At 42.4% G+C, this 24255-nt stretch overlaps 3 protein-coding genes across 6 annotated transcripts in view; 1 reads left to right on the top strand and 2 right to left on the bottom strand.

Moving 5' to 3' along the window:
- Nucleotides 1-5258, bottom strand: part of gab1 (GRB2-associated binding protein 1) — a 47916-nt gene extending 42658 nt beyond the window's left edge. For 3 of the 4 annotated variants that reach the window (XM_018736032.2, XM_018736034.2, XM_018736035.2), the window contains exons 1-2: nt 5139-5258; nt 4503-4612 (exon numbers count right to left, since the gene is read on the bottom strand). In XM_018736032.2, coding sequence (XP_018591548.1) covers nt 4503-4574 — 72 coding nt within the window. In that variant the 5' untranslated portion in view covers nt 4575-4612; nt 5139-5258. Of the gene's footprint in view, nt 1-4502; nt 4613-5111 lie in introns of all 4 variants that reach the window. The other variant, XM_018736033.2, reaches the window with a different exon arrangement.
- Nucleotides 5259-10103: 4845 nt separating this feature from the next.
- usp38 (ubiquitin specific peptidase 38) lies at nt 10104-18115 on the bottom strand. Its single transcript, XM_018735624.2, has 11 exons — nt 17970-18115; nt 16262-16993; nt 15636-15771; nt 15165-15294; nt 14799-14900; nt 14039-14197; nt 13633-13826; nt 13400-13493; nt 13080-13186; nt 11651-12905; nt 10104-10697 (listed from the first exon to the last, which is right to left on the bottom strand). Exons 2-11 carry the CDS (start codon nt 16941-16943, stop codon nt 10542-10544), a joined length of 3015 nt encoding a protein of 1004 aa, XP_018591140.1. The 5' UTR covers nt 16944-16993; nt 17970-18115; the 3' UTR covers nt 10104-10541.
- A 3072-nt stretch (nt 18116-21187) lies between these two features.
- kptn (kaptin (actin binding protein)) lies at nt 21188-23193 on the top strand. The gene has a single exon (XM_018735759.2). The coding sequence runs from the start codon at nt 21341-21343 to the stop codon at nt 22691-22693; it is 1353 nt and encodes a 450-aa protein (XP_018591275.2). The 5' UTR covers nt 21188-21340; the 3' UTR covers nt 22694-23193.
- Nucleotides 23194-24255: the final 1062 nt, after the last annotated feature.

Raw genomic sequence — 24255 nt, 5'->3', positions numbered from 1 at the left:
AACAATGTATCTCACTTTGGAGAAGATTTGTGTCTGGTGTGGGAGAAAGACCCAAATATTCTGCACAAGTAATGAAGACAAAAACTGGAAGAAAACTAGGTCAAGGGGTTGCTGACAAAATGCTTATGAACAATTGAATCTAACACAGTAAACGTATAAAATCTAAATATAGTGAAGCCCAAAAAAGTGGGGAAAAAAAATGACAGTAACATGACTGGCTTCCTGACAATGCAAGAGTAACAAATCTTTTGATTACTGAAAAGAACTGTAGTTAAATTAAAACACTGATAATCATTTGTGAAACAATGTTTTCCACATGTTTGCGTTTCTTTAGCAAACGCTTTTCTCCAAAGCAACTTCCAATGAACTCTGTAGTGTTATCAGCCCTCACCTTATTCACCAAGGTGACTTACACTGCTTGATACACTACTTACACTAGGTCACTCATCCATACATCAGTGGAACACACTCTCTGTCACTCTCACACTTTTTACAATTATATCAGGTACCCATATTGTTCCACATCACCCATGACTTTTTGTGTTGACCCTAGCACTGTTTTTTTTTTTTAAAAAATTCTTAGATGCTAAAAGAGCATCAATGTTCATTTTATGTATTATAATTTACACACACCACACACACACACATTTTCAGAACCGCTTGTCCCATACGGGGTTGCGGGGAACCGGAGCCTACCCGGCAACATAGGGCGTAAGGCCGGAGGGGGAGGGGACACACCCAGGACGGGACGCCAGTCCGTCGCAAGGCACCCCAAGTAGGACTTGAACCCCAGACCCACTGGAGAGCAGGACCCGGTCCAACCCACTGCGCCACCGCACCCCCCCTTATAATTTACATAAAACTCTAAAAGTGAATTATGTTAGGATCTCCTCTTACCCTGCTGAATGACTATAATACACTACTTAAAATCAATCAATCACTCACACATACACCAGTAACACACTTTCTACTTGTCACTCACACACACTGAGTGACTTTTAGAGTGACCAATGCACCTGAACAGTATGTCTGTTGACTGTAGGAGGAAACCGGAGCACCTGGAGGAAACCCACAAACACAGGGAGAACATGTGAACTCTACACAGACTGAGTGGGGAATCGAATCAACACCTTCTCGCACTATCTTGGTGCTGTGAGGCAACAGCATTACTTGCTGTGCCATGCAATTTCCATTAAAAACAGGACCAAATGTGAGAAAGTACTGAGAGTGACAACAGTATGAAGACAATGATCTAGGAAAATGAGAAGTATGAAACAAATATGATCCCCACTATAGAGTTCCCTGCAGTCAAGTTAAGTTTGGAACTTTTGTCAGGATGTTTCATTCACAGTACTGTTTTACTCTAAAATTCCAAAGAATTTCAAATTTAGGAATACTGTTGACTTGGCATTTTCTAGGTATATTTTTGGACAATGTACACAATCCTTACTCTGGCTGATTGCAACAGCCCCAGGAGCCTGAAAGAGGAAGTTCGCAAAATGGTGGAGGGGAAAAAAATAACTTGAGATGGAAAACTGCAGACTCAATTTAAACTAAGACCACAGACTGACGTTTACAGAGCAACTTCTGATTCCACTTTAGGAAACAGTCCATGTACATGGTGACCAATTTCCTCATGTGACCGGAACAAGACTTTGGCAAAGAGGCATTCAAATTTCACCATGCAGGAGCCAGTGCTTGCCACCACTCTTTCATGAACAGCTTTTAACTATAAGCTTGAATGAAACTAAAATGTATTAAAATGTGAAACAGTGAGCACATTAAGCCAACACAGTGCACAAAAGTAAGAAGGGAAACAGAGCCTCACACACAGACTTGGACTTGACTGCATATTTTTGTTTCTCCAAATCTCTTAGAAGCCTGCCACTGTCGCTTATACAGTACTGCATAACAGCAGTATCCTTGATCTTGGACAATTCTGTCTGAACTACTCTTTCCTCTCTGGCCCTAGTAGAAAACTCCGCACAGACTGTTTAACCTCCTAACCCTGAATAATGCTCCCATGGCCAATCAGACCCAAGATCCCACAGTTCTTGCACTAAGTCAGTCAAAGGCTCTGACCCCACCCCCCTGCTTGTTTAATCATTCCCTAAGCTCTCTCAAGACACTGGCAATATGAACACATGGGTCCACATGCACAGTGCTTACAAACTCAAGAGTGGTGTTGACTTCTGTCATGAAATGAAAATTTCAAAGACCCTTTCAAACCTCTAACAATGGGGCCATAATTTCTGAAATGATATAAACATGAGCTCCAGTTCTGTCAATTCCAAGAAAATTAAATGAACACAAGTGAAATTAAAGCTTTTCTCTGATTGATTCTAGGAATTCATACAAAGACTGAATCTTCCAAAGTAAACCATTTATAGGTGTGACTTCCAGTAACCTGGTAAGTCTCGAGATGTTCATTAAGTAATGCTTAAGTAACACCAAGCTGACAGACTGCTGTACGCCAGTTTATATAGCCATTCCTCCTCCACCTGTTGTAATAAAATGGATCAAGGTATTTGGCCTAAACTGCTCCTGCAAAAAAATCCTGCTGTATGAAAGGGTAACATGTTGTATAACTGTTTACCTTACCAAAGTCTAGCACTGAAACCTGGGAGAAACTGCAAACTTGCCCTGTATGGTATACTGCAGAATGGCTGCACTCCCATCTCAAACATGAACCCATCAAGAGCAGACTAGATCTCATTAACTCTAAAATTCATTTAGGTAACACTTTTCTCCAAAGTAACTTACAATTACTGGGTAATTTAACTGGAGCAATTTAAGGTAAGTACTTCGCTGAAGGACAGTACAACCAGAAATAGAATTCAAACCTGTGACCTTTGGGACCAAAGGCAGCAGCTCTAACCCCTATGCTACCAGCAGAGCTGGGTTTAGACCATTGTGAGACAGGTCAGTTTTACCCTACTGATGATGTGTTGCTGCAATAGTAATCTTGCTGCTGTTTACTCATTCATGGTTGGATGAGCTTTATTAATTTTACTCATCTCTGTACAGATTAAAAAAGGCACTTAATGCTAACTAGATAACAGTAACTATGCTTTTAACAGACCACAGCACTAAGACTACTAGCAGACTAATAGTAACCACAAAACATTAGTCCCAAAAAAAAAAAAAAAAAAAAAAAAAAAAAAAAAGCCCAGCACAATTCTCCTAGTTTGGCCAACTTAATACTAAACCACAATTTGTTTACTATGTCTCAGGAGGTTACTTTATGAAAGATTTAAGAGGTGAGCATTCATTCACACACACTTTCACATTTGTGGAAATTAAATGTACACACAAGCTCAAATCAAGTCAAACCTTTGTTTATAAGACCCAAAATCTGTCCTAAAATTACCCAGAAGATATGGAATTGGGTGAAACCTAATAGAGCACCTATCAATCAGATCCTTTCACTGGGAGCATCATAATTACCAGGCTAAACAGCTTTTATCCCACTCAGTAAATGAGTCTCCAGTTTTACACAAGTTACTGAAACCATTTACACTTTGATTGTGTTTGATATTTTCCCCCCACCTCCCATGATGTAAAACTGTCAGATTACTACAGCAGTTTACACCCTGCTCCTGTTAGTATGTTGTTTTCCCCCCACCTCTCATGATGTAAAACTGTCAGATTACTACAGCAGTTTACACCCTGCTCCTGTTAGTATGTTGTTTTCCCCCCACCTCCCATGATGTAAAACTGTCAGATTACTACAGCAGTTTACACCCTGCTCCTGTTAGTATGTTGTTTTCCCCCCACCTCTCATGATGTAAAACTGTCAGATTACTACAGCAGTTTACACCCTGCTCCTGTTAGTATGTTGTTTTCCCCCCACCTCCCATGATGTAAAACTGTCAGATTACTACAGCAGTTTACACCCTGCTCCTGTTAGTATGTTGTTTTCCCCCCACCTCTCATGATGTAAAACTGTCAGATTACTACAGCAGTTTACACCCTGCTCCTGTTAGTATGTTGTTTTCCCCCCACCTCCCATGATGTAAAACTGTCAGATTACTACAGCAGTTTACACCCTGCTCCTGTTAGTATGTTGTTTTCCCCCCACCTCCCATGATGTAAAACTGTCAGATTACTACAGCAGTTTACACCCTGCTCCTGTTAGTATGTTGTTTTCCCCCCACCTCCCATGATGTAAAACTGTCAGATTACTACAGCAGTTTACACCCTGCTCCTGTTAGTATGTTGTTTTCCCCCCACCTCCCATGATGTAAAACTGTCAGATTACTACAGCAGTTTACACCCTGCTCGTGCGGCTGCTCATGTCAACACGTTCGTTCCCCGCCGCCTGCGCTGCGACAGACTCAGCAAGTCGGGCTGCTGGAAGCGGGCAGGGTGACCGCGCAAGAATGGCAACATTCCAATACATTATCAATTTCTGACCACATAAAATAAACAAAACTAAAAAGAGCATAATGTAGGAATTAGCCATGCGAGAAAAGGTGAAGGAACTTTTTCTTTCTACTCACGTATCGTCTCAGTTTCTTCTCCGGCGGAGACTTCCTCAGCCAGCCCGAACACACCACGTCTCCCCCGCTCATCTTCTGCGCTTTCCTCGGCGCCGTGGAGACGCGTGTTTCTGCGTAACAATTTATTTATTTATTTTTTTTAAATTAAACGGATATTTTACTAAGTAAAAAGTAAGCGGACAAGAGACTTGAACAAGTTGAAGAGTCTTGTGAGAAGTTGCGACGGCGGAGACGCGACCCGACCGTCTTCGCAATTCCTCAAAACCACTCGACAACTTTCAACACAGAGGAGAAAAAAAAAAACTTCCCCACAAACTGTCTGGTCCGGTTTCGCTTGAATGAATGTTGAAAGACTTAAAACTTTCTTTCTTAGAAGAATGTCCCGAATCAGAGAATTTACCGTTTTCCCTTTGCCCTATAAAAAAGCGACAACATAGCCTATAGCTTTTCCCAACTTAAAACTTGAAGTTCTGCCTAGTAGAGCTAACTAAGTATCTGCGCCTTAAGCAAAAAAAAAAAAAAAAAAAAAAAAAACACTTCGCAAACGCACTTCAATTTCCTTCTGTTTTTTTCCCTCAAACTGTTTTATCTTTTAACTGATTTATCTACCTCGGTGCCCGTGAGGTAAAATTTCACCTGAGATCTCCTCAGGCTCCAACTTTCCCCCCACTTCTCTCTCCCTCCGCGTTCCGCAGGTCCGGCCGTCACGAGCTGCGATTCGCTCGCGCTGCGCGGTCTGTTTTTCCCAATCTCAGCCTCCTTTGGACACTGAGGACGAGGAAAGGCGGTACGCGCAAGGGACGAGGAGGGGGGGGGCGGGGAGCGATCCTAACGCATGGCATTATGGGAAATGTTGTCCTGAACCGATCTCAAATACCTGACATAACTGCAGTTTTAAGTTAATGTAATTGTCTGTGTTCTGTCAAAATGTTAACGCATTTTTAATGAAATTGAAAGGTTTAGAATGACTCGATGTCGGGAATGTTTGCTGAGAAAAGACTATTAATTTTTTCCACTCCAGCGTTTTCCCACGATTGCGACTACATTACCCAGAATGCAAACGTAATCTCCGCAGAAGTGTCCGATGTTTACGAGGAACACCTTGAGGGAAATTTAAAAAAATTTGACACCGAAACAGCGCTGATCGACAACATTGTAACTGAATTTCCACTCCCATTAATCAGACCTTTATATTCTATTGCTATCATTAATATTAGCATACTATTATTGTATTACTATTAGTTACTACTGTATTTACTTATTTACGTACTATTAGAATTACTACATTACTATAATACATTAAATATTTTGTATATTATAGTATTATTATACAATACTAATAATATTGCTGTTATTGTCGTTATTCATAAAACCAATAAACTTTGCTTTTAAATTTATAAGAAATACTAAATTACAATTTATTCTAATAGGGAATTAAAATAACGAAATGCCAAATATTTTACAGTTGCGGGTTAAATAATGGAAAGCACTATTCATTCCATTTTATACTTCATGTATTAAAATAACGTTTTGCTATTTGTACTTCTTCATCTGAAAAGTTTAATTTAACAAAATGAAAGGTTTGCAAAGGATGCCACAGTGAAAAATATTTAACCAACACCTTTTTTTTTTACCTTTTCAATTTCTGTGAAACAGAAGTACCACACCTGTCCATTTGTCTTCAGTGTTTGTCAGGAGCACATGTTAACTAAAAATTAAATGTAAGAAAGATTGTGTATGCTACTTTACAAGGCTTTTCTCTGTTATAAGCACCTGTTTGCACACTGATGCATAGTAAGGACTTGCGATTCACATAGTCGACCTCAACATTGGCTGGGGATACAAGGGCCTCCCGGAAATACTGAGAAAAATCTATTTCATCTTATGCAGAACTGATTTTTTTTTCCAATTTAAAATGTATTAGTGGGAGAAGTGAAGTGACATTGAAAGGGATGTACCTTAAATTGCATGGAAACCTTATTTAACAGACATAAGGAACAGTTATATTTTCATAAAGATATTTCAGTTCCTGCTCTGAGATTTGATTTGTAGAAGAAAGTGCCACTTCCCAGAGGCCCGAGACACATTGCCCTTAACGGACAGGACGTAGCTCTGGGGGACTCGTACAGCATGAAGTGATTTTATACCCCTCCAGCTCTGGTCATGTTTGTCACGCTAATTTACTCTTGCATACAGTACGCTCATAGACAAGGTTGTTATTGTTCAAGAACTTACAAACATAAAACTTTAATTACTAACATGTTATTTCAGCATTTTCTCATACTTAGTCTAATTTAAATTACACCAAGATGAATTGCTTAAATATTTTGCTTGATGTTGTCACCTTATATTTTGTATTGTAGACTTAACTTCACATAACTCTTCATAAGAAATGTAGGTGAAGCATATAATTTAAGATAATTTGAACGATGTAAAGCAAATAGTCATTGAGATACACCCTTTGGAGTTACAAGAATTCGCCTTATGGGGAAGTTTCGTTTAATACCTCTACTTTGAGTTGAAACTAATGGTCATTAAGTCATCTTACGAGAACTGAGTCTACAATTCCCCCCCCCAAAAGTATTACTTTAAGCACAGGAAGATTCATTTAAGTCAATGTACACATTCATGCTAAACTTAAAGTCAGAAGTATACCAATGGTACTTCATAAGGAACATTTCAATATATGACTCCTTATGACTTTGTATAAGGGAATGTGTCTTTTTAATCTGAGTAAATGTTTCAGAGAATAAATAATTGAGAGGAATTGATTTTACCAAATGGTCCTTGAATCAGTTGACCTCCAGTGATCTGTGTTGTAGACTTAATGGCAGAGAAAACTAAGTAGCCAACATTATTGTGAAAGCTACAGTCCTGTGTTCATTATTCTTATTTGTGATCCTCTGAAGGAAGGCAAGCTTTTTGGTGTCATCAGTTTCACTTCTCTCTGAAATGATCTGCCAGGAGGACAGGCCCCTTTAGAAACTTAACACTAAGAATGGGAGCTTATCTATAGTCCCCCCATACCTAAAATTATGTCTAAAATTATAGTGAGTAAGCAGAAGGAGAGAAAAAAATCCACACCCCATAAAAAGTATTCTTATAAATGTAACTTACTATTTCTTAACAGAAGGTATTTTCACTGACCCTTCAGAATTTGTCACCCAAGTGGTGGCTACTGCTGAGAGGAGAAATGCACAGATAAGTGTTCACTTTGGAGAATGCCATTAAATATAGACTTTAGCTCTCCAATTATCTTGGAAGTAGTATAATTTCCAGAAAACAGGAAATTCTGAGGAATAGTGCGAGATTTAGGCAGTTTTCTTCCAGAGCTAACAGTTTCAATCAAATTTGGTTTAAGGATTCCAATTAAAAATGAAAAGGCTAAGAACCATTTCATCATTTATACTACTACACATAATGCTAAAAACATAAGCATAACAAAGGAGTAGGGCATAATCCCCTATATGTTCAATGAAGCTTAACTTGGAACCCCACATTTGTGTCATTTTTGGGTATAACTCCAAGTACTGCAGTATTGGTGATTTTTAATCTTCTCCAAAATCTGTCAAGTTCTTACAGCAATGGTTTTTAAAAAAAACCAAGTATCTTAAACTATACATTTTATGATAAGCACTACTTTCCATTACAACCACTTGTCCACTATGTCTTTCCACCTTTACATTTCATCTGTTTCTTATTTTTGTTGTATCCAAGTATTCAGCATATAAAAAGAAATATTAAACAATTAAAAAATGATTAAAGGGAGGTCAAAATATTATTTAAAGCTACTGGAGTAAATACACACAAAAAATGTTCAACACTTTACAACTGGGAGTTTGTATTCACGCTCAAGTATGAACACCACAGCGAACCTGAGGTTCTAACCAGCCTGTGTCTTAATCCTGTAATTTTAATAAAATAAAATAAAAAAAAAAAAAATGCAGGGGTCACATGGGAGTTAGGTATCAAAAGGCACATAAAATCTGCTTAAATTGGGGGAAAATAGTCCCTGAATCAAGAAAATAATTTAACATCAATAACAACATCATAATCAATATTAATATCAACAGCAATTCCCCAACCCCATTTAAGGTTAACTCATATTTAAACATGCAGCCTGTTCACCTTAAATGATGCATCTGCAACTGACCTTTTGACAAAACATATTAAAGATATGTCTTTTCAACCACTTTAAAATCAGTTGTGTACTGAATTTCGTTCACACTGTGCACACATGGCAACAATTCAGCTTTCAAGATAACTGCAAAAATGTTTGTATTGCATCTTTATATACAGTGGTATGAAAAAGTACGATCACCCTATGAAAACGATTTTTGCCTTCTGGACAAAAGGATGTGTGATTTACCGAAAGGTGATCTGATTTTTAAAAACAGCACTGGGAGGGGGGGGTGACTCATTTATACGTTTTGAAAATCAATAAAAACGCAATTTATTGTACAGAAAATGTAAGCGCCCACCTTTATCATTGCACTATATTCCTGAAATGACAAATTAAATGCACCAGAACAGCAGGCAAATAATTAGAACAACATTAGAGTAACTTGTTTATAAGCGACTGGCTTAAAAAGCATCAGAAAGCTGTAGTCTGATTTGGTCTTAGTAACTGAGGTGTGCGGCCACATCATCCCCAAATCAACCGCTCTCCAATGCCCTCACGACAGACTGTTGATGCCTCAGAGTCTGACAGGGGTTTTAAAGTAATGTATAGTGAATCACTCCACTGTCTGAAAAATCATCTACAAATGGAGATAATTTCAAAGCACTGGCAATGCATCCAGGCCAGGCCATCCCATAAAATTCAGCCCAAGAGCTGACCGAAATATGCTGCAGGAAGTCTCCAAGAACCCCAGGGAAACATCAATATATTTATAGACAATTCTTGCCTCAGTCAATGTCAAAGTGCGTGAGCCAACCATCCAAGAGACTGCATAACTCTGCCCTACATGCGAGGTCTCAGAATGTAGATATACATCTGAAAAACCTCACATGAACTGTAAAGCACGGTGGTGGAAGCATCACAGTTTGTGGCTGTTTTTCAGGCTCAGCGCTTTGCCATCACAGAGTTAACCATGACTTCCACATTGGACAAGAAAGTACTTGAAGAGACTTAGAGACCATCTGTCCAACAGCTGAAGGATAAATGGAACTTGCAACAAGGCAATGACCCAAGAGAAACTCAACAAACCCATAAAATATTGGCTCAAGAAGAAATGGAGGGTTATGCAATAGCCTAGTCAAAGGCCAGATCTTAACCCAACAGAAATGCTGGGGGTGGGGGACCTGAAGCAGACAGTACATGCAAGAAATCCCTCAAACGTCACACAGTTGAAGGAGTTCTATAAAGGGCAGGCGAATATGTTCAATCAGTTACAAGAAATACCTACATGAAGGTATTTCTTCCAAGGGGTGCAACATGAGCTGTTGAAGATAGGTGTATGTAGTTTTTTTCCTCCCCCATAGCAGTCAATTGCATTTCTGACTTCTTTACTGAATAAATGATTGCAAAGAATAATTTTCTTATTATAATTTAAGATGCAATATGCTAAGGTAATGCACAAATTGTATTTCTTTGGGATGTACATCACTTTGGAGAGAAGCATCTGCTAAATGAATAAATGTAAATAATGCAAAAATCACCTTCATCAGTATTGCTGAAATTATGAAATGCCCATACATGGAAATATGTTGAAAAACAAATCTTTTCACAGTGTGTACGTACTTTTCCACAACACTGTATAAACTCATTGCATTATATAAGTCTTATGTGACTTATGCAATCCTGTGTTACAGCTATTTTCGTAAACAGAAAAAATCCTGTTATGATAGGATCACATGCAAAACCAAGTGTTAAAGGAAGGTAGCACTTTGCAAGGTAAGATAATGGAGGTAAGGTCTGCAGGAATGGGTCCGGAACATCAGGAGTCAGCAAGGTGCAAGTCCAGCAGCCCCGTGGAGAAATTTTTCCACTCCCCACTACAGCAACCTCCATTTCCTTGCTGCCAAATCCCAGGAGCTTCAAAAGACCAAACGGCTGATGGTGTTAAAACCCCCTCCCCCTCCTCCACCAGAGGGGCCACAGCTTCCAGGGGGATCGTTATCGTCAAAGCCGTTAGGCCGGAAGGAGCAGGAAGCAGCCTGGAGAGCTTGGGTCCGGGCACTCAGCTCTTGCTCCTAGGAAAAGGAAGAACATTTCATCATATTCAACATGCATCAGAAGAAACAGTCTTTGCAGGACCCTGCTGCAACGTTTCCTATTGCCATCTAGCGGGAGTCAGTCACCCCGTCTAACTCTTTTTTTTTTTTTTTTTTTAAATAAATCCAACGTTCGTTGGCGATTCAAGTGGTTTGTGTCCATTTGTCTTCACATTTTTCTGAGGAAAAAATCTGAACGTATGTAAAAATGTTAAAATTGTGCAAAATTATTTTGCTGTCATTTTAAGTTCTAGACTTGTAATAGCAGTAAGTTACAAGATTAATCTAAATGACAGGATGCATCATGAGTTTTCCAAAAATGCTACTGAAACTTTTAAAGAGTCAAAAGTAAAGCTAAGGGGAGGTGGATCAACCACGCTCTCCAGTGAAGACTCAGTCATGTACACTGCTACAGCATGCTTCCCCAAGGAGAAGAGGCCAAGAGGCCACAGCCTGGACCCAGTTGTGTGCTGGCTAAGAAAGGGCCGCAGACTCACATGGACCGCCATGACCTTACAATCTGGAAACAAGTCATTAAACTCCTCTGCATGCCTTGTTCACTTCAGACATGGAAAGTGGCTCAGAAAATGCTGTTTGTCATGTTAGTTTTTAGAACAGCTGGTAGAGTAGTGGTTAGAGCTAGAGCCTTTGGACCCAAAGGTTGCAGGTTTGATTCCTACCTTTAGCTGTAGAGCTCTTGGGCAAGGTACTTACCCAAAATTATTCCAGTAAAAATTACACGGCTATATAAATGGGTAACTCTAAATCTCTCAACATTTTAAGTTGATAAATAGCATTTGCTTTGCATAACTGCATCCATTGGACACACATAAAAAAGCCAATTTAGCAGAAACCACATTTACGTAGTTATATAGACAACTTATGACCAAGTAACATAATGACGGCATACACAAAACTGTAACTCAACCCACCTGCAGGAACAGTTTGTTGTCCTTAGTAATGGCATCCATGAGCTCCTTCTGTAATGGGGGCTCTGCAGTCAGCCTCAGCCAGTTGTTGGTCCCAGCCCCCCCACTGTTCGTAAGACTCTGCTTCCTGTAGACAAGCACGTAGGCAGTGTCCTTCGGGAACCGGCTCGTCACGCTCTGCACTGACTGGAAGGAGGTAAATGTCACCCGGCTGTCGTTGAAGAGGAACCAATCCCTAAGGGGCTGGGCGCCAGGCTCCTCCTGCTTGACAACACTGAAGCAGGTCTGCAGGCCGGGGTCTGTCAAACTGTCATCTTTGAACTCCTCTCCCTGATCAGCGCCACTGACGTTACGGCAATAACAGTAGTAGTGGCCGCTCTCCGAGGACATTCCAGAGTGCATTACCACAGAGCAGAGTACATACGGCACGGACTCAACTGTGGTTGATGTGACTTCTACCTCCTCCTTTAACTCCTGCTCCTCCTTCACAGAAGGCTTCAGTTTCTTGGCCAAGTTCTCTCCACTATCGAAGGAGTCTACCTCAAGGGAAGAAGTGGGTCCAGACATGGCGGTCCTGTGGTAAGAGGGGAGCCGCATAAGCAGCGGGATGGAGACATTTTCTAGGATCTTGCGGCGCACATGGCACCTGGCATCATAGGAAAAGCGCAGCAAAGTGAGGATGAGGTACTCTGGGGTGTCCAGCACTCTCAGAGTCTTCTCTGCTCGCTGCAGGGAGACACAGCGCTCACAGTAATATTTGTTTTCTTCGTCCAGGATCTCTGGTGCCAGGAAGTAGTTTACCAGATCAGGGACAGAGAGACATCTCTCAGCACCTGGTCCGTTGGGCACCCTGTGTTCTCCATCAGCCCCGGCCTGCCTCTCTTTGCTGGAACTCTCTGAGATCTCGTCACTACCATTCACAGACCCCTGGCAGGCAGACGCAGGGCCCCTCTCTGCCTCCAAACTGTCTTCTGCGAGTTCCTGAGCTGCTGGCGGGTAGAAGGCCAGGGAAAGGTCCGTGAAGGGCTCGTCTTTCTCGGAAATGCTATTACACTGCAGGCAGCGGATCCCCGTGCAGAGCCGACCCCTGAACAGCTTTTCTACAAGAGTCTTCCTGTCACCTTCGGCCTCCACGATGTGACTGCGAGTGTCTGTTGAGCGTGACACTATGGCGGGAGTTGTATCCCCAGCTTCAGGAGGAACAGCCTTAGAAGTGGCCTGCTTCAAAATCTGAAAGGTTTTCTCCTCCTCGTGCAACCTGCATTGTAACATGAGGGGAGACAGAGGAGAAAAAAAACAGATTTAATAAGAAAAAAAAAAGTAGGATTCCACACTTGAAGTCAAGAAGAATATCTTCTTTTCTATAACGCAATTTTAAAAGCAGGTTAAGACAATCAATTGCAGGTGCTCTTGTGAAACCAATCTACTCTACCTGTCCAACAGGTAACGCAGATACTCAGAGCAATCCTGTTGGGATCCAGCGGTGAACCATGGGGGTCTTGACGCATCAAAGAAACTTCTTGGAGCATAGGCTGCCCTCTGGGAAAAAGGAAAAGTACAAACAATTCATACCTTTTAACATCACAACCTTTTATGCACACATTCATCCAACTGCATGTTCTCCCTTTATGTATCCCCTGGATCACATAAGTGTACCAAAAGCTGCAGAGAACCAACTAAACCAGAAAACTGTGGAAACATGTTCTGTAAGGACATTTGACTTTGGAAGGTCATATTGAGGAACATCTGAACCTGGGTGTGCGCGAGGAAGGCGAACAGCAGCTGGAGTTTCTTCATAAGTGTGTTCGAACCGCTCAGTTGCTGGGATAAAACATGCCGCCTGAAACTGGAGAAACAGAGATGGGATGTTATTTCATCCATTAAACAAGACATAAGTTTGGTTAATGTTGCCAGAAGAGAAAAATCAGCAACATTTCTTGTAAAGTATTTAGCTGAGTAATGACACAACAGCTGAAAAGACTCACTCTGTGGCCATGAAGAGGGTTTGGAGGATGCTATTCATGTAACAAGTGTTCCCCAAGTTGACAAGGCCTGTTTTTCCTGTCTCAGATTTGCCCGAGAGCCTCAGCAGTCCAGTTGCAAAGGAGTTGGACTGGGAGGTCCAAGCACTCCGATTCAGGATTTGCTTCATTTTCTTCTCGCCGGGTTTGGGAAGCTCCTGGGAAAGAAAAAAATCAGGCTTTAAAACAGCACACACTCCAACAAGCTTTGCTCTACAAAACTCAATCTGATGTTGTACCAAAAGCTAAATCACTAACTTCAACTGACAAACGAATTACAAAGAAGCAAGTATGTTAACATTCCTTTTATATTGACTTGAGAACTAATTTAGAAGTTCCAGTCTAAACTGTTAGTGTTTGCAGCACTTACTTTTATGACTTCCAGAATGTTCTCGTAAAGGTCTGGAAACCCAGAAAACTGGTACATCATGCAATGGATGAGCTCAGTGAACTGCAGCAAGAAGTCTTTGCTTGTGGGAAGCCCATCACTTTTCAGTGACTGAACCAGGTCCACAATCTGTGGGACCACCTACAAAAACAGGACACACAGCCATTTACTACACAGCACCAAAGCACAAGTTAGCAGGGTGGCTTTAAGTATGTCTGATCAATTGTGCTGGTAAAACTCTCCTCCCTTCCTCGCATTCGTAACATCTGACAGTGAAGTAGATTAGGTAGTCATAATCTGGGTGAACAGCACAGAAATTTCACTAAATGTAAGCAATGACTTAAAAATAAGATCTTCTAAGATAGATTCCTTCATAAAATAAAATGCATGGAATATTTCCCAAAAATTAATTGGCACGGTGCCTTAGGTTCAGGTCAAGGCCACAGCAACTGGAGGCACAGCAGCAGTGGCTCTTGTGAACCACACTCTGCGGGGTAATATGGGGAGATTACACAGCATGCACCTCATTAGTTGCTGAACCCTGCTGGAGTGAGATTAATTACAACCTGCTCTTGGAAGCCTGGTGCTATTTAGTCCTTACTGTATTGTTTTTTTTTCTGTGTCAGCTGAGGAAACGAGGGACAGAATGAGGGGCACATAGGAAAATATCTTGCATTTTGACCCCATCTAGAGGCTCACTAATAGGACATTTGCAGAGATGTCAACCCGCTGGAGGGCGTACCAGGTGGAAGGCCTCAGGGCAGTGCTGGAAACTTAGCAGCATATGGGACAGAACCACCAGGGCCCCCTGCCTCACAACTGGGTACCAGAGACGGCTGAAAACCTGCAGACAGAGAGATGTCAGTCATTAGAATAGCACATATACCAACTAATTTTTTTCTGTCCCTTTAAGATACATTGGACAAAGCTGTCACCTCATCACAGAATAACAATCTTAAGAACTAGTTACATTCTCCCTGCACTGTAAAGGATTGAAATATTCTAACATTATTTCTGTGTCACTATTGTTATAGTTAAAAAAAAAAAAATTAAGCAATATACCCACGAACATCTGAGCACAAGGGACCAACTCGTACAGTTTACACACCAGTTCAATCTTAAGAAGAGTGACATCTATGAGGATGGTGAACTTCTGCACAGCCGCCAGCCCCTTGAGGAGAGCGATCACCCACGTGTCCACGTACTGTGCCAAAGGCCAGGAGAGCCAGTCGATCATCCTGGTGGAAAGAAGGGATAGGCATGACATTCTTCCTACTACAGAAAATCCTGTCAAGGTTAAAGGGAAGGGGGGACCTAAAACTGCCTTGTGAAGAGTTATAGCAGCACAATCTAAAACATAATACATTACATAATAGAAATTTTAATTACAAAATAAATTACCTAATGTAACACACTGAATAAAGCATTAACAAAGGCCAAACTATAATAAAAATGCAATAAACATCTCGAGAATGCTTTCTTAAACATCCTGCAGCTTCTCCCGATTCCCAAACTTTACAAAAAGCGGAGAGATTTAGATCTATTTGCTGTGGACACGAGAGTCCACCGAGAGGATCACCTGCACAGGGCTTGTGTCATGCTGGCATCCTTCACATTGCGGTCAGTGGTGAGGCTCTTGATGAGAACAGTGATCATCTGGAGAGGTATGTGCTGCACCAGGCTAGCTAGTGCTATGGAGGGCTCAAAATAAGGGTCTGCAAAGAAAGATAAGCAAAGGGTTCACCTCAAACAACACACAAGAGGAAAAAAAAAAAAAAAAAAAAAAAAAACACACACACACACACACACACACAACACACATGGTCAGCAATGCCAGCGCTCACCAAGTACACTCAAGAAGTCATAGGCAATCGACATCTAACAATTGCAGGCAGCCTACACCTCAGTTATACACCACTTTCTCCATCTATTTGGTACCTTGACAATAGGTTAGTTGCACAATGCTTCACATTTAATTTACAAAAAAGTGACAGAAATTAACTCCTAAAATCACTACTAAACCTTTCATACAAAAGCACAAGTATGTATGCCTGAGTTTCTTGACAAGAACATTAAAAGTTGAGGAAAACAGGTGTTACACAGCAGAAATGATAACACACCACCTAAATAATTAAGTGAAGTCATAGGTGCGACTAAGTGACAATCAACTAGATGGATTGGTGAAAGTGTTCCAATCCCTCTCACCTGTGGAAGAAATGATGGCGAAAACCTCCTGCAGGGAGGGCAGTAGTGTAGCAGGCTCAGCCTTCCAGATAGTCTGGAGCAGGGTGCTGACCTTGGTCACCTGAGAGACATACTCCTGCAACTCCCGCTCTTGGTCGGAAGTGCATTGGAAGTGCGCAATGGTCCTGAGCAGCTGCTGGCAGAACAGCACAGCCGATTTGTCCCTGGGGATGCACTGCACAAAATCCAGCAACATTGTGCTAAGGCGAGCGCACATAGCTGGCCCGGGTCTCTCGCACACCACGCGCAGCACCTCCACCTGCACTGCCCCAAAGATCTCCAGCACCGAGGGGCAGCTGATGAGCAGCCGCAGGCAGCTGTGGACATAGTCAATGACAGCCGGGTCCTTCCTGTCCAGGCTGCCGTAGCCCTGCTGCAGGAGGCCCACGACAAACTCCTTTGTAAAGAAGCACTCAAACTGAGCACGGTGGCAGCGTGCATATGCCTCCAGTACCTGGATGCCCACCTGCCTCTGGAAAGTGTCCTCGCCCAATAGAATGAGGCGGGTGGCAAGGCCATAGAGAGCGTGACACTGCTCCTCGGTCACCTCCTTCTCCGCTGCCTCCACTACCTTCTTCACGATGGCCTTCTTCACAGATACGGGATGGGATGAGCCCACCAGGGCCTCCAGAATCTTGTCCATGGCAGAAGCCTATACTGCAGCAATGACAGCTGTGGGGGAAGACACCGCATCTGGAGAAGGAAGACAGCTGCCCTTAGCGTCCACAGGAACCAAATGAACACTGACACACTTCTGGCCATCAGCACTAATAAGAATACGGGAAGTCAGTTGAAATCCACAAATAAGATGGAACAGAGAATCAATCTTCCCTCAACAGCTTAGCCTCTCTGCCACTTTGACAGCTACTGCTGATTAGTGCTGTCACTTTTAATCTTAGAACAACACATAAATCTAGTGATTTACCAACATGTGGGCAGCAAGGAGTGTAGTGGTTAGAGGGGCCCAGGTTCAAAACCCATCTCCTGCTGAGTGCCTTTGATCAAGGTACAACACATTAACCACCTGTGACCTACATCGATGGTAAATCATTTTGAAGAGAGGCCTTGGAAAAAAAATCTAATTATTCCGCATAGTTCTACATGACTGTATGTATATAAAAAAAAAACAAAACAAAAAAAAAAAAAAAAAAAAAAAAAAAAAACATGCCATGTTTACAACATTGTACTTGGAAGAATCAGTTACCCCTAGTGAACATAAACAGCTTCCTATCAACCGTTAGCAAAAAACGTAAACTAAAAAGTAAAAAATATAAAATCATGCTGGCAAAGAAGGAACAAAAAAGCAGTGAATTATGAATATGATCAGAAAAAGAAACAGCTCAGCTGCCAAAACTTAACTCGTTTTTATTATTACCGGCGTCTGCGCGGCTGAGTACAGTAAGAAGGGTGTTTTGTTTATATTCTGTAATTAAATGTAGAGCCAAGAGAAGAGTGCCGATGAAGAGTAAAGAAGAAGACAATTATTAAGTAAAAAAAGTGATGGGTGAGTGGGAAAACCAGTTGTGAGGTGTTTGTGTGAAGTGGAAAGACTCGAGTCGAGTCGAGGCGAGCGAACGAACGAACGAAGCGAAACAGCAGGCCGGGCCGCCCTGACTTGGCACAAACGCTCCGCACAGAAAAACAGCCCGCAGCGACGTTACCAACTCACCAAGACGCCTCATCCCAGCGGATTTCAAACACACAATCGTCAAACGTCTCTTTTCCGGGCTGTCGGTTAGCCAGCTGATTTGATTTGGTGTGTTTTCCTCCGTCGCAGAATCAGCTGATTGGAAAAATGCCCTGCGTGACACGTAATTTTCAAGCGACCGCGCTCGGAAAGGACCCCGAAGGGCTGTCTTTGAATAATGCCTTTGGAAACAAAACAAATACCTATCAATTATAAAAACACATGTCAACGAGCATCTCATATATAGTCAGATAATATTATTTCAGATTATTTTTTGCTATTTTCTAAACCTTTAATATTCGTTGCGTTGCAGGCATACTGTGGGCAGCTTTATGTAGGGTCCTTCGTGTTTAAATCAACGATCAGTTTTGTAGTTCTTCGCATGGTCTGTCATGTGCGGAATTTTCGGCCACTGACGGTTTTGGTAATTTGCGCTTTTACGTTACTGTTCGAGTCAAATATACACGTGTTCCAATGCTTTCTGCCACCGCATGATGTATTTCAGTGACAGATCGAGATTTGAATTAAAAGTAGTTTTAAGAACACAACTGACACTGACTCTGACTGAGTAGTTCACACCTACACCCGGACAGGTAGTCACTCACTGGTTCAGTTATTAAACTGTGGCACCACGGATACAAAAGATTTTAGTTGCTGACCGTGTTGATGGATAGAGCCAGAGAAACCAACCAACCGACACCTTCCAGTTATTTTTGATGACTCAGTGATGTTATCATGTACTAAAAGAATTAACACCCTCTTTTAGCCAAAGGGACGGAAGCTGGACACATTCCCTATACGTTGTCGGAATTGGTTGGGTTTTTGATGGTCTTTGATGTAACAAAAAGCTGAAATGAATCATCAGGTCAGTTGCCCGCAAACCAGCGATGAGTACGATGAGTAAAGACATTCGAGGACTTTCTTTGGTTTTTTAGATTTGATGAGGACACCCAACACAACTGCAAAAAGAGCGATGAAGTGGCAGCTCTCAGGCTGCTATTTCACTGCAGCAGAGAATCCGGGATACGGTATGACAGCGCTTATGCAGCAAGGAGTGATGAAGTGCTGTCAGGTTTCAGAGATGAGCGCTTGTTTCACATTACAAGGCCCATCTAAACCAATGTGAGAATGTGGTTCGCTGTTGACTGTGTCACTGCATGTTGCGGTTATATGAAGACACGCTGGAAATGTTGGCGACACTATTGAAAAGGACAAGGAGCTTGTGTGGTAAAGTAAGGACCCGTGTCAGCACCTGTATGGCTCAGGGCACCTCATGCTGAAGAATATGTACGTTTTACACAGTATAGACTTCAGACAGACTTAAAATGTTCAGGCCCATCTCTCAGTTCTCTTCTGAGCCCCGAACAGCTCCACTGGACCACATCCTCTGATATGATTAAACAATCCTAGGCAGGAACTTGCGTGCCAGTGAAACACTGATGTGATATTTAAAGATGTACCTCGTTAATTGTGTCTGTAAGGTCTTAGTATATTACTATATACATTTGTGTATTGTAAGAAGGTCCTTAGACAACAAAGGCTGCTATAATGAATAACATTACAATAAATGCAAAAGCCATAGGGTCACTTGGCCTGATTTAACGCAATCGTTTCTCAAAAACACAGCACCCACTACGGTATCAGCTCCCTAAATACGGGTCGTCCCACAGAATTTCAAACGTAATACACTCAAATCTCTGTTTTTCGCAGTGTCGCAAGCCCCCTTCCCCAGAGTTAAGTTATTGGCGTAAAACACATGTTACGTCATTTGTAAGCGACTGCACTCTGTCAGGACCCCGCGGTGCAGTCTCAGATTAACACCTGGGGAAGAAAAACAAAAACTAAAACAAAACATATAAAAATATACAAATGCTTCTCAGTGATCGCCGTATATACAAACGCTGATATTTTAAACAGTTTTCTTATATAAACACCATTGATTCAGAGGGAATATTAACCATGTTGCTGGCCAACTATGGGCAGCTTCACGTAAGGGGCTTTCGTGTACAATTTAATGACGGACTTGTAGTTTATAATAATAATAATAATAATAATAAGAAGAAGAAGAAGAAGAAGAATTAGTCAAACACTGACAATACATGATAAAAACTAATTCAGAACAATCGAACCTAGCCAGGCCAGGGGGAGTAAACAAAAATAAATAAATAAATAAATAAATAAATAAAAAATAAATACACAAAAAGTTACAAAACACTCCAGTAACCAAAGACATTACAACAAAACCTCAAAAATATTGCAATAATGTAGTCTTAATGGACTTCTTACTATTACCCTCTTCAACAGAACAACAGAAAATATATGTTTTTATTAGCGAATTTGGACCTGTGTATATGATATTTGGCTAAAATTATTAATAGATTATGATAAATGCCTGTTTCTTTGTACTTCTATCAAAGTGTAAGAATCCAAACAGTAAATATTCACAATGCGAATCAAAATCCTTAACTTAAGTTTATCGATAATGAATTTAATATTTTTTGGTGTAACAACAGTGCCAGAAGAGGTGAGACACAGTCTCTAGGTGCAGGTTACAAAAAGAACAATTCACATCTATCCACCCTTGAATTTTCGGAGAAAATGTTTTACAGGGTAGAATATGTGTATGATCTAAAAGAGATTTCCTTAACCTTGTTTGTTACTTAAGAAGTATTTGTGAGTCAGCAGGCAAACTTTCTCCTATGGGAGTTGGGACACTGTTAACAACGGTACTCCAAAGCAGTGACAAGGTAAGGTGGGAACTTCGTTCAGAAACAAAGTAAGAACGAAATGACCACGTTTCTGTGTCGTTTACAGCCAAAAATTTTAATTTACTTGGCTCGCAGTCCCTATCACGCGCTCAAAGATATATTGCTATTTCCATGTAGTATTCATTCGTGACAGAAGTGTTTCCAGTTTTGGGGATTAAGATTTTTCTTGACCTGACCTTGTATAAAATTTGAAATATTTAACAGCAATATTATAACCAAAAGTAGTGTCAAACGGGGGACATTATCGACACCTGCTGGCGGAAGCTCGAGAAGCAGGCGGGCGGGCGGGGGGGGGGGAGGGGGGCACAAAATTAACGTCACTGAGGTGCTACGAAAGACTGTCGTTCGATTGGCCGTCTGATGGCTGAGTCGCCTATGACATGCGAATCCGATTGGTTCCCTTTGCTTTGCGCGCTCTGATTGGTGCTTCATCCGGAAGCGCCGGAAGTTCGATTGGGGCCAACTCGTTTTCCATAAATCGAGTAAAAAAGGTCGGATACGGAGTTATAATCCCCGCGACCGATGTCGTATCGCAGTCTCCGTTTGGTCCCTCAGAAGCTCGTGTTCTAGTGGTGTGTTTAGACGATGTCTTGTGACGACCGCGGCTCATGCCCGCTCGTGGAGGACAGTTTCAGCCGCCTACCGTCGCAGAGCAACATTTACGGCTTGTGTCAAGCGGGGGAACTGGAGTTACTGGTCGCCACCCTTAAAGGCAAAGTCCTCTGTTTCAAATATCAGGACCTCCGACAAGAAATCCAGCCCGTTGCCAAGGAGGTGCAGTTCACCTACATTCCAGTTGATGCCGAGATCGTGTCTATAGACTCCTTCAACAGGTCTCCTCCCAACAGAGGTCTGGTCGTGGGCATCACTTTCATCAAGGACTCTGGTGACAAAGCCAGTCCCTTCCTCAACATCTACTGCGACTATGAGCCAGGCTCGGAGTTCAACCTGGACTCGGTGGCCCAGAGCTGTTTGAATCTGGAGCTGCAGTTCACCCCTTTCCGGCTGTATCACACGGAGGTGCGGTGCGAAGGGGACGCTACCGAGACGGTCTTTCTGCTCAGTGGCCACGACCAGCAGATCCACTTATACAAGGAGAACGCGTCCCTGCACCAGTTCGAGGAGCAGCCCATCGGGAGGCTCTTTCCTGAGCTGCAGGAGCTGTCCAGCAACGTGCTTTGGTTGGACGTCGCGAGGATCGCCGGCGGCCGGCGCCTCTCCGCCTTCGGCTGCCAGAACGGCTGCGTCGGCCTCGCCTTGGTGGAGCAGGCGGAAGCGGTAACGGTTCAGCAGAGCTGGCGGATCCAGATGGACAGCCCCATCTCGACGGTGTCGCTCTTCCCTCTCCGCGCTGAGCCGTCCGCGGGTTCGGACGGAGATCCGCCTGCGCGCGCAAGCGGGGGGAAGGAAAGCTACAACCTCCTCGTGACCAGCGCCATTGAAATTGCGGTGGTGTACAGGGACGTGCAAGCATGTGGCATGACGAATCCCATCTGTTTGCCCGAGAGCGATCAGTTTGATGCCGTTCTCTGCGCTTTAGTCACCGATCTGGACTTCGACGGGCACAAAGAAATTCTGCTTGGGACTTACGGACAGGAACTGCTGTGCTACAAGTTCCAGGCGGCAGACGGGGGTCGGGCCTCGGATGTCGCCGAACGCTTCCGGTTGATGTGGAGACGAAGCTTCAACAACCCGCTGTTATCGCTCGCCTACCTGGACCTGACCGGAGATGGAATGAGAGAACTGGCCGTTCTGACACTGAAGGGCTTGCACATACTCCAGCACAGCCTGAGCCGAACCGCCGATCTGGTTCTCGATGCTCTGAAGAAGAAGGCGTCGCGGCTGAATGCTGATTCTGCGGCGCCGGTTCTCCCCGTTCCGAATTGCGGGGATGGTGAGGATGAGGCGGGAGACGAGCAAGGTGCCGCGGTGTCTTAGGAGGATCGTTTCTATATGCAGTTTGAGCTCCACAAGTTCAGTCTGTAACACTTTCCCTCAACTTTGCTCATATATATTAGAGCGGAAGTTAATATACCAGTGTAACATCCCATGTGATTCCATTATGTTTTCTATGGAAGAGTTCAAAAAAAAAAAAAAAGCCTAAAATGTACCTTAACTGGAAAAGAAATGCCGAACCTGTTCACTTTGAGCATGATATAAGTTCTTTGCTCAAGACTCGTTTGTCAGATGTTAATTTCTTTTGTTTGGCAAATGTTTTTCAGTGCAATTCTTCAACTGACCCTCTACACAAAGGTGCCTTTTTCAACTTACTTTTCATTTGTAGGTACAAATGTTTAGCGCAGCAGGACGATTGAACGGTGGAAGTCTTGAATGTTCAGATGATGAAACTGCTAAAATATCAGTTAAACTACACCATGCCCTTTACACAGAATAGTTCTCATTTACATTTCACAGACTCCAATAAAGTGCTTGAAGTGTAAACTTTTGTGTGATTTCTCCTGTTAATTGTATTCCTCTATTTCAAAGTGTTTTCAAGGTGAAATGTGTAGTTAGAAAATTACATTGAATGTAATTATGTTTACATATATTCATCTAGGTGGCGCAGTGGGTTGGACCGGCTCCTGCTCTCCGGTGGGTCTGGGGTTCAAGTCCCGCTTGGGGTGCCTTGCAATGGACTGGCGTCCTGCCCTGGGTCTCTCCCTTCCCCCTCCAGCCTTGTGTTGCTGGGTTAGGCTCTGGCTCCCTGTGACCCTCCATGGGACAAGTGGTGTGTGTGTGTGTGTGTGTGTGTGTGTGTGTGTGTGTGTGTGTGTGTGTGTGTGTGTGTGTGTGTGTGTGTGTGTTCATTTAAAAGCTGATGCTTTTCTCCAAAGCGATGAACATCTCATAGAAAATACAATGTGTTCATTACATTAGCAGAAAGAGACACTTAGAGACGTGTGATTCTTAAGTGCAGTCTGTTTCTTTCCACCATATGCACCAATGTTCATCACGAGTAGCTGTATAAAACTTTCTCAGATTATCAACGATTCCTGGTTGCCTTCCTAGTAATTTTTTTTTTACATACATTTAAACATTTAAGTTATATCACAGGAGTAGCTGTGTAGGGTTTATCTGGGTTTATATTGTTTTTCACAGTAGTTTTATAATAAAACTAATGTGCCAACTTCCAGGTACCTATGAATAAAATGTCTGATTAATATGATACTTTTTTAATTTATAAATGTTGATGAAGTGCGTGCAGCAGAGTGTGAGTTAGTATTGTCATAAGAACTGGAAACAACTTGAGTCTGAGATGAACAGTCCAGAGCAGAAAGAGCTCCTGTGTTCATGATTACTATGAAATGTAATTATTGTTGCCTACAGTATGTTCGTAATTGCATATTAAGATTTTCCAGTCCGGTGGGGCGGGGGGTTCAGTGCTGCAGTGCTGCAGCGAGCTTGGCCGCGTCCTGCTCTCTGGTGGGCCTGGGGTTCGAGCCCTGCTTGGGGTGCCTTGTGATGGACTGGCATCCCATCCTGGGTGTGTCCCCTGCGCT

The sequence above is a fragment of the Scleropages formosus genome, chromosome 16, assembly GCF_900964775.1.
Source record: "Scleropages formosus chromosome 16, fSclFor1.1, whole genome shotgun sequence".
NCBI lineage: Eukaryota > Metazoa > Chordata > Actinopteri > Osteoglossiformes > Osteoglossidae > Scleropages > Scleropages formosus.
This window is presented reverse-complemented; position numbering and strand designations above follow the sequence as displayed.

Bases quoted from the DNA above. Each gene is read 5' to 3' on its own strand.
- usp38 (XM_018735624.2), bottom strand. From the start codon at position 16,943: ATGGACAAGATTCTGGAGGCCCTGGTGGGCTCATCCCATCCCGTATCT. The intron at 13,827-14,038 runs GTAAGTGCTGCA...TTTCTTTCCCAG, and splicing joins ACATTCTGGAAGTCATAAAA to GAGCTTCCCAAACCCGGCGA. The intron at 13,187-13,399 runs GTTCAGATGTTC...CCTTTTTCCCAG, and splicing joins CCTTCCTCGCGCACACCCAG to AGGGCAGCCTATGCTCCAAG.
- kptn (XM_018735759.2), top strand. From the start codon at position 21,341: ATGTCTTGTGACGACCGCGGCTCATGCCCGCTCGTGGAGGACAGTTTC.